The 10414-nt window shown below is 37.4% G+C and overlaps 1 protein-coding gene across 2 annotated transcripts in view; it reads left to right on the forward strand.

The window, feature by feature from the left end:
* The window catches only part of MON2 (MON2 homolog, regulator of endosome-to-Golgi trafficking), a 128541-nt gene that overhangs the window by 82039 nt on the left and 36088 nt on the right, over positions 1-10414 (forward strand). For both annotated transcript variants that reach the window (XM_015152194.3, XM_015152196.3), the window contains exons 23-25: positions 1066-1228; positions 4286-4579; positions 7718-7916. In XM_015152194.3, coding sequence (XP_015007680.2) covers positions 1066-1228; positions 4286-4579; positions 7718-7916 — 656 coding nt within the window. The remainder of the gene's footprint in view (positions 1-1065; positions 1229-4285; positions 4580-7717; positions 7917-10414) is intronic.

The following is a 10414-nucleotide window of genomic DNA, read 5'->3' on the forward strand; positions in this document are numbered from 1 at the left end:
TAAATACTACAAAATACTGAGATGATTAAATTGAAAAGAGATCAGCTTAAATCAAGCTTAAGTGTCTTCTCCCAACCTGTAATGTGTTGTGTTGTAGTAATGATATAATGAATTAATGGGTATAAAACACTTAGAAAGTATGTGACATACTAAACGCTCAGAGTATTAGCAATTTTACTTATCATTTTATTATTATTATTATTTGCCACCAGGATTTTTCTCCAAAATGAAATACTTCTTATTATATTTATTTGAAATTCAAAATTTACTCTTTTCTCACAGACTGGATGTGGATTTTTATATTTCTTTGAATATTTAAATAAGATGTAGTATGGATATAAAAGAATGAGGAACTCTTTTTCAGTAAATTGTGTGTATTTACATGTACTGGGCACTGTACAAGATATCAGGGATACAGTGAGGAGAAAAATAACTGTAACTAACTTCCCATTCTCATTTATTGTCTAAGTTTTCTTTGGTTAGTTGCTATGAAATACAAATAGAAGTAATATGATATTAATACTTTATTTTTTAATTTGTTTTTATTTCTTATTGCCTGTAAACTTCTTTCTTTGTTTTTGTTAATTTGTTTAAGTAAGCATATCTTTTTTACATTTATGTAAATGTTAAAATACTTTATGATCGATATTAGGAGTTTCTTGTTTAAATTCTAAAATAAAATTGTACTTCAAATTATTGTAAGATATGTATTTTTACACATTTCTTTTAAATGCATAAGTAAGACTGGGTGTGGTAGCTCGTGCCTATAATTGTAGCACTTTGGGAGGCTAAGGCAGGAGGATCTCTTGATCCCAGGAAATTGAGACCAGCCAAGGCAACATAGTGGGACCCTGTCTCCACCAAAAAAAAAAAAAGAGGCATGGGGTGTGCACCTGTAGTCCCAGCTACTGGGGAAGCTGAGGTGGGAGGATCACGTGATCCGGGGAGGTTGAGAGTGAGGCATGATCGCACCCCTGGACTCCAACCTGAGTGACAGAGTGAGACCCTGTCTCAAAAATAAATAAATAAATAAAATAAGTGCATCTGTATACATTTCGCTTTCAGAGAATCCTTGATACGAACTGCATTCCAGTGTCTTCAGTTGGTTGTGACAGATTTTCTACCAACAATGCCTTGTACTTGCCTGCAAATAGTTGTAGATGTTGCAGGTAGCTTTGGTCTCCATAACCAAGAACTCAATATTAGTTTAACTTCAATAGGTTTATTGGTAAGTATCATTGTCCTTAGAATATAATATAATTTAGAAATCATTGTTATTCAGTTGAGAGCGAATGCTAAGCAAATATACTTTTAGCTCTTTGTGAATTGTTTATATGGCTTTTAAATTTCAAACTTACGTCTGTGTGAAGGATTAAATAACATCACTTAAATATTAATAACAAAATGTTTGAAATAATTTTCATACATTGAGCTGAAGTTTGGATTTTACAGGGTTTGTCATGAAAGGGTTTAGTAAACAATAGTACACACAAGGGAAATCTTCAGTTGACTTTTATGTGAACCAATTACCTTAGCCTCTGACAAGAAAATCAACTTGTACTTTGAAGCCTTGAAGCCAAGCATTGACTATTTTATCTTTAGCCATGAAAGTCCTACATGACGTCTTCAAGTAGAAGGCTGTTTCAGGCTGGGCAGGGTAGCTGATGTCTGTAATCCCAGCACTTTGGGAGGCTGAGGTGGGAGGATTGCTGAGGCCAGGAGTTTGAGACCAGCCAGGGCAATAAAATGAGACCTCCGTCTCTACTAAAAATTAGCTGTGTGTGGTGGTGCATATCTGTAGTCTCAGCTACATGGGAGGCTGGGATAGGAGGATCGCTGGAGCCCAGTGATTGGAAACTGCAGTGAGCTATGAACACACCACTGCACTCCAGCCTTGGCGACAGACCCAGACCTTGTCTCTGTAAAAAATAAAAATAAAAATAAAAAGGCTGTTTTGTCTATATTGAAAATCTGTTGGTCAGTGTAGCCACCTTCATCAGTGATCTTAGCTAGATCTAGATAACTTGCTACAGCTTCTACATCAGCACTTGCTGCTTCACCTTGTACTTGTAGGTTATGGTGATAACGTCTTTTCTTAAACCTCATGAACTAGCCCCTGCTAGCTTCAGACTTTTCTTCTGCAGCTTCCTCACCTTGCTCAGCCTTTATAGAATTGAGGAGAGTTAGGGCCTTGCTCTAGATTAGGCTTTGGCTTAAGGGAATCTTGTAGCTGATTTGACCTATCCAGACAGCTAAAACTTTCTTGATATCATCAATAAGGCTTGTGTACTTTCTTCTTTCTCTCTTTTTTTTTTTTTTTTTCTGAGACAGAGTCTTGCTCTTGTTGCCCAGGCTGAAGTGCAATGGCGTGATCTCGGCTCACTGCAACCTCTGCCTCCCGGGTTCAAGCGATTCTCCTGCCTCAGCCTCCCATGTAGCTGGGATTACAGGCACCTGCCATGATGTACTTTTCATTTGTTTGCTCTTTGGAGTAGCACTTTTCGTTTCCTTCAAGAACTTATCCTGTGCATTCACAACTTGGCTTACTGGCACAAGAGGCCTAGCTTTTGGCCTGTCTTGGTTTTCAACGTGCCTTCCTCACTAAGCTTAATTATTTATAGTTTTTGATTGAAAGTGAGAGAAATGCGACTCTTCCTTTTCCTTGAACACTTACAGGTCATTGTAGGGTTATTAATTGGCCTAATTTCACTGTTGTTGTATCCCAAGAAATAGGGAGGCTTGAGAAGAAGTAAAAAGATGAGGAAACAACCTGACGAGGATAGAGTCAGAAAACTCACGTTAAGTTTGCCATCTTACATAGGTGCGGCTCATGTGCCCCAAAATAGTTACAATTGTCACATCAAAGATCAGGGATCATAGATCACCATAACAGACAGAGTAATAATTTAAAAGTTTGAAATAATACAAGTATTAGTAAAATGTGACACAGAGACACGGTGATCACATGCTGCTGGAAAAAGTGGTACCAACAGACTTGTTCAATGCAGGGTTGCCACAAATCTTCAATTTATAAAAATTGCAATTATCTGTGAAGCACAACAAAGAGAAGTGCAATAATACAAGATATCCCTGTAATGAAATCTTAGAGAATTGTTAACATTACATGAAATAAACATGCACAGAATTGTTTTCAACATATATTTAAAGGCAATTATTTAGAATCTTTTAAATGTGTATTAAAATTCAGAAGTTTTATAAATTTGAACTTTAAATTTTCCTCACAAGCTAGATAAGTTACTGCATTCAGCTCTTCCTACATTCAGCTCACAATATTTGTGGCTTCTGCATCTGTAGATTCAGCCAACTATAAATAGAATTTTTTTTTTTTAAACAGGATAGTTGTGTCTGTACTGAACATGTATAGGCTTTCTTGTCAATATTACCTAAACAGTACAGTATAACAACTAGTTACATAGCATTTACCTTGTGTTAGGTATTAAAAGTTATCTAGTATTATTCAAACTATATGGGAGGGTGTGTGTAAGTTATATGCAAATACTACACCATTTTATTTAATGGACTTGAGGATTTGTGGATTTGGGTATGAGGTGGGAGGTCCTGAAACCAGTCCCCCTTGGATACCAAGGAACAACTGTATTTTACTATTACTATTATTTTTCCCATTTTTACATGGGGAAAAATGTAAGCATGTTGCATATATAATTGTAAGTGGATGACTAGTTCAGCATTGCTTAAATTACTGCTGGATAGCATCTCCTTTGTTTTACATTGATGTTCACAGTACTGGATTCCCTGTATTTTAACCATTGGCATAATTATCATTAATTTGTACTGTGGTTGACAATGAATTATAAGGTATGTTTAGTAACAGTGATTGCTCTTTTATGAAATTACAAACTTATTAAACAATATTAAGGAATTGTTAACATTGTTAGGGTGTGATAATGATATTGTAGTTATATTTTTTATAGTTAACAGCTGTTATATTTAGGTGGTAGATATATCAATATGTTTAAATTCATTATACTATTCTTGGTTTTTTGTATGTTCTTGACATTTTTTATAATAAAAAAGTTAAAAAAAAAGTTAGCAAAAGATTGTTTTCCCACTTTCTCCTAAAATAATGTCGAGACACTGACAGAGGATGAGATGTTTTCATTGAACCTGTTCTACTAGGAAAGAGACATTTGAAGTAATGTTTGTAAAGCTTTACTCTGAAAGGTAAAAACAGCCACATGTTGCATATTTATGTGTTTAAAACAAAACCTTGAATGAACTAATATTTTCCCACTTTGCTTTTTAGTGGAATATTTCAGATTATTTTTTCCAAAGAGGGGAAACTATTGAAAAAGAATTAAATAAGGAAGAGGCAGCACAGCAAAAGCAGGCAGAAGAGAAAGGAGTGGTTTTAAATCGGCCGTTCCACCCTGCACCGCCATTTGATTGCTTGTGGTTATGTCTTTATGCAAAATTGGGTGAGCTATGTGTGGATCCCCGTCCTGCTGTCAGGAAGAGTGCAGGGCAAACTCTGTTTTCTACAATTGGTGCACATGGAACTTTATTACAGCATTCAACCTGGCACACTGTTATCTGGAAGGTATTGTAAAATAGATTGGACTATCAGCTTTTAATGAAACATGCTTATATATTAATACTTTTTCAGTTAAACTTATTTCTTTTAATTTTTAAAGAATTTCCATGTATTTGTGTATTTGACAAAACAGGAAATAATAACTGTGTCATACTGTAAATTGTACCTCACACAGAGCAAATTAAATATTAACAGCCTTATCTCTGTTTCTGTCTTCATCTCTTATTATCACTTTCGTGATTTCTGCCTTTATCTTTCTCTTTTTTCCCCCTGTTTTCCCAAATTGTAAAAACCAGGAGTTACTAAACAACAAAGGGTAATCAGTCCCTTACAATAGAATGGAAAGCTTTTGAGGTTTTTGTTTGTTTTACTTTTGAGGTCTACTTATAAATATGTAATTTAAATATAATCAAAAGAGAATTTTATCAACAGATGAATATCAATAGTAATGAAGTTTACTTGTTTTCCAAACAAAAGTAACCTCCAAGTGGTATATTGTACATGTAATGTTTATTCATTAAATTACAATTTCATTTTTTTCTTCTTTTGAAACTTTCTAATAAAATCAGCAGTTTATTAGTGATCATTCCCTGTTTGCTGAAAGTCTCTTCTTTTTTGTTCCATCTGTTCCATTATAATAAAATTCTGTTTATAATCCTTTCATGTGCTTTTGTGAGTTTTTCAAATTAATAGACCCCAGAATGTCTTCTTAAAAAATTAATGGACTGGACATGCTGGCTTACGCCTGTAATCCCAACATTTTAGGAGGCCGAGGCAGCAGGATCACCTGAGGTCAGGGGTTCGAGACCAACCTGGCCAATATGGTGAGACCCCATCTCTACTAAAAATTGTAAGAAAAAATAGCTGGGTGTGGTGGTGCACACCTGTAATCCCAGCTACTCGGGAAGCTGATGTACGAGAATCTCTTGCACCTGGGAGGTGGAGGTTGTAGTGAGCCAAGATCATGTCACTGCACTCCAGCCTGCGTGACACAGTAAGACTGTCTCAAAAAAATATATTATAATAATAACACTCTGTGTTCCCAAATAAAATAATCCAAAGCCCTGTTTTCTTTTTTCACTTAATTTTTATTTTTTTTAAAGTGATAAATATTATATATATTGTAGTAAAAAACCCTCTTTCCTTCTGTCTTCTATTTCATTTCCATCCCATAGTTCCTCCTCAGATCGAAAACATGCTTAATTCTCCCATACAGTTTGTTTTTAATCTAATACTTTTCTAATTTTCCTTTCAAGCAACTTCATTTTTTATCTTCTTACTGCCTAATTCTTAATGATTTTTTTCTCACACCCCTTGCATTGTTTCATTTTCTGTAACTGATTTCTACTTCAGTCTCTTAAACATTAGAGTGTAACAGAATCACCTTGAAGACTTGTTAAAGCACAGATTGTTGAGCCACTATTGTCAGCCCTCCCCCAACTTGGATTTCTGATTATTTTGACCTGGAGTGAGGCCTGAGAATTTGTATTTCTGTCAAGTTCCTGGGTGAAGCTTGATGCTGCTGGTTAGTTCAGAGACCACTTTGAGAAACACAGAAATTATTCATAGGCTACAGTTGGTCTTTTTTTGTGAGTGAAAGATAGGGTCTTTCTCTGTCACGCAGGCTTGAGTGCAGTGGCCTGATCGTAGCACACTACAGCCTTGACCTGCCAGGCTCAATTGATCCTCCCACCTCGGCCTCTTGAGTAGCTGGGATTATAGGCTCACACTACCAAGCCCAGCTAATTTTTAAAATTTTTTTTGTAGAGACAGTCTCACCATATTGCCCCGGCTGTTCTCAAACCCCAGTCTTCAAGCAATCCTCCGACTTTATGGCCTTCCAAAGCACTGGGATTACAGGCGTGAACTGTCTCCAGTAATTCTACTTTTGTCCTGGACCCCTCCCTTTAGCTTTGGTTTTTTTTGTTTTGTTTGTTTGTTTTTTTGTTTTGAGAGGGAGTCTCGCTCTGTCACCCAGGCTGGAGTGCAGTGTTGTGGATCTCCGCTCACTGCAAGCTCCGCCTCCCAGGTTCACGCCATTCTCCTGCCTCAGCCTCCCAAGTAACTGGGACTACAGATGCCCACCACCACGCCTGGCTATTTTTTTTTTTTTTGTATTTTTGGTAGAGACGGGGTTTCACTGTGTTAGCCAGGATGATCTCGATCTCCTGACCTTGTGATCCGCCCACCTCAGCCTCCCAAAGTGCTAGGATTACAGACGTGAGCCACCGCGCCCGGCCGGCTTTGTTCTTTTTTTATACATTACCCCATAGATCCTCCATTGATACCTCAACAAGTCTTATATTTTATCCAGTTAATTTAATTTTATTTTTTATTTAAGGCAGTATCTCACTCTGTTGCCTAGGATGGAGTGCAGTGGCATGATCACGCTCACTGCAGCCTCAACCTCTCCCGGGGACTCAGGTGATCCTCCCACCTCAGCCTCCCAAGTAGCTGGGACTACAGATGTATACCACCACATTTGGCTAATTTGGGGGGTTTTTTTTGTAGGGACTGGATTTCGCCATGTTGCCCAGGCTGGTCTTGAACTCCTAGGCTCAAGCAATCTGCCCACCTTGGCCTCCCAAAGTGCCAGGATTACAGATGTGAGCCATTGTGTGCAGCCTTATTTTTTTATATTCCATGATAAACTTAAGAATATATAATTATGGCCAGGCACAGTGGCCCACGCCTGTAATCCCAGCACTTTGGGAGGCCGAGGCGGGCAGATCACCTCAGGTCAGGAGTTCAAGACCAGCCTGGCCAACATGATGAAACCCCATCTCTACTAAAAATACAAAAATTAGCTGGTGTGGTGGCAGACACCTGTAATCCCAGCTACTCAGGAGTCTGAGGCAGGAGATTCGCTTGAACTTGGGAGGCAGAGGTTGCAGTGAGGTGAGCTTGTGCCTGTGCACTCTAGCCTGGGTGATAGAGTGAGACTCCATCTAAAACAAAAACAAAAACAAAAAAAAAGAATGTGTAATTACCTTTATTGGTCAGTTTCCTCCAATATATAGGGATTGATAAGACTTTCAGGTATATTTTTTGTAACACTTTGTAGATTCTTATGCTGTTGCCATTATGCTATTACTTAAGCTATATTATCAATGCATTTTAAATGACATTTTTATAAATATTTAGGTACTCTTTCATCTACTGGACAGAGTTCGAGAGTCCTCTACCACTGCAGACAAAGAAAAGATTGAGTCTGGAGGTGGCAATATTCTCATTCATCATTCAAGGGACACAGCTGAGAAGCAATGGGCTGAGACATGGGTGTTAACATTGGCTGGAGTAGCAAGGATCTTCAACACTAGAAGATATTTGCTGCAACCTTTAGGTATACATATATTTTTTTCTGGTTATACAAGTAATCAATGTTAAAAGAAATTTGGAAAATACAGACAATTCTTTTAGAGTTCATATACAATGCTACTACCTAAGAATAATCTACCTTAACGTAGTCTTTATGTGTGGTGTGTGTGTAAGCATGTGTATTTTCATTTGTTTCATTGAGAAATTATTTAATGTGTACCTACTGTGGGCTAGCCTCTAGGGGATACAATGAAAGGCAAAATACCCATCATTCTTGCTATCATGGGCATGAGGAAGTACCCATAATTACATAAATAAAGGCAAAATTTCTACAATGGCATGTTACAAGGAATGGTACATTGTGAGCTTCAGTAGGTATTTGACCTGGCCAGTGAATTCCAGATGGGCATTCCTGAGAAAGCAATAGTTTTCCTGAGATCTGAAGGGTAGGAGTTCATCAGGCAAGAGTAAGATGAAGTGTGGAGAGCCTTACAGTCAATGAGAGAATGTAAAAGAGACAAGAGAAGGTTGAGGAAAAGAGATGGTGGACCCTAGCATGTTTAAAGGTCTAGAATGAAGAGAATAAGAAAGAGTTTGATTATCAAAGAGATTGAGAGGTAGTGAAAGGCCAGATCATCCAGATCATGTAGAATGTGTTAGGAGAAAGTTAGGAGACTGGGCAGGGTGGCTCATGCCTATAATCTTAACACTTTGGAAGGTGGAGGCAACAGGATAGCTTGAACCCAGGAGATTGAAACCAGCCTGAGAAATATAATGAGATCTCATCTCTACAAAAATTTTTTTAAAATAAAAAATCATCCAAATGTGGTGGTGCACATCTGCAATCCCAGCTACTTGGGAGGCTGAGATACAAGGCTTGCTTGAGCCTGGGATATGGAGGTTGCTGCAGTTAGCCAAGATTGTGCCACTGCACTCAAGCCTTGGTGACAGAGTGAGACCCTGTCCCCCCCCCCCCAAAAAAGTTAGGATTTCATCCTAAGAACAATGAAAAAAACTGATAGATTTTAATTCATGATTTAACATGATCAAATATGCACTTCAAAAAGATCACAAAGTGCATGTCTTAGTGTGCATGTAGAATGGAATGGCAACAAAGAAGGATGGCAAGATGTTGTTGGACTGGTTAGGAAACTGTTGGCTGTGTGTATCGGTGGTTCTCAAACAGGGCCCATTTTTCTCCCATAGGACATTTGGCAATTTTGGAGACATTTTTAGTTATCATAACTGGGGAAGGTTGAGCATTACTGTCATCTGGGGAGGGTAGAGGCAAGGGTTGATGCTACACATCTTACAGTGCACATCTTACAATGCAGCCTCCTATAACAAAGAATTATCCAACCAGAAATGTCAATGGTACTAAGACTGAGAAACCCGGTTGCCGACTATACTACTTTCAGTTCTGGTGGTAATGCTGGTGGTGGTAGAAAAAGGTGAACAGAGATACTTTTGTACATAGTTATGAGCATGTTGTACACATTATTTTATCTATTTTATTATTTTGTGTTTGGCATTTTTTAAACTTCTTTGTGTTAAAGGACAAGCATATTTACTCATTCCATAGGCATTTTTATATGTTGTTCTTTATGTGCACTTTTTTCTCCTTTTTTCCAAAAATAATTTGCAGTGTCTGATCCATTTTGCATGTTAGGGCTTGGTATATGTATTTTTAAATATTGGGATTTTTTTCACATAAAATTTACATACAGTGAAATGCACAAATTTTCACTGTACATTTGCTAAGTTTTGGCAAAATAAGCATTGTTTTTAGTACCTTCATGATATTTCTCTTAAAAGCTAAGAACTAATAGATTTAGATTTTTTTTTTTTTTTTTTTTTTTTGATGGAGTCTCACTCTTGTTGCCCAGGCTGGAGTGCAATGGCACGATCTTAGCTCACTGCAACCCCCATCTCCCAGATTCAAGCAATTCTCCTGCCTCAGCCTCCCAAGTAGCAGGGATTACAGACAGACATGCGCCACCATGCCCGGCTAACTTTGTATTTTTAGTAGAGATGGGGTTTCTTCATGTTGGTCAGGCTGGTCTCAAACTCCTGACCCCAGGTGATCTGCCCGCTTTGGCCTCCCAAAGTGCTGGGATTACAGGTGTGAGCCACCATGCCCAGCCTAGATTTAGATTTTTTTTTAAATGAAGACATAAGGCAGTTAATGACTTTGATAATTCTTTGTAAGTTGATGACTAAGAAATGATATTTGTTATTTTAGAATAAGTTTTATATTTTTAACATAACCATGTGCAATATATAATTACATCTAGTCTTTTAAAGGAACTCCCTCTCTGACATAAAATATGTTTTAGAGAAATTGCCGGAGTTTTTCTCCCTAAATGGCACAGGATATTCTAAATCTGATATTAGGTCACCATTCTGATTGGCAAATGTAATGATTCATGAGACTTTTAAACTGTGATGGCAACAGGTAGAAGTGTTTTAATTGTTTGACATTTTAAAATGTAAGTTGTCAAAACTCTTTTAAACAGTTTACTT

Source organism: Macaca mulatta, chromosome 11, assembly GCF_049350105.2.
Source record: "Macaca mulatta isolate MMU2019108-1 chromosome 11, T2T-MMU8v2.0, whole genome shotgun sequence".
In the NCBI taxonomy this organism is placed as follows: domain Eukaryota; kingdom Metazoa; phylum Chordata; class Mammalia; order Primates; family Cercopithecidae; genus Macaca; species Macaca mulatta.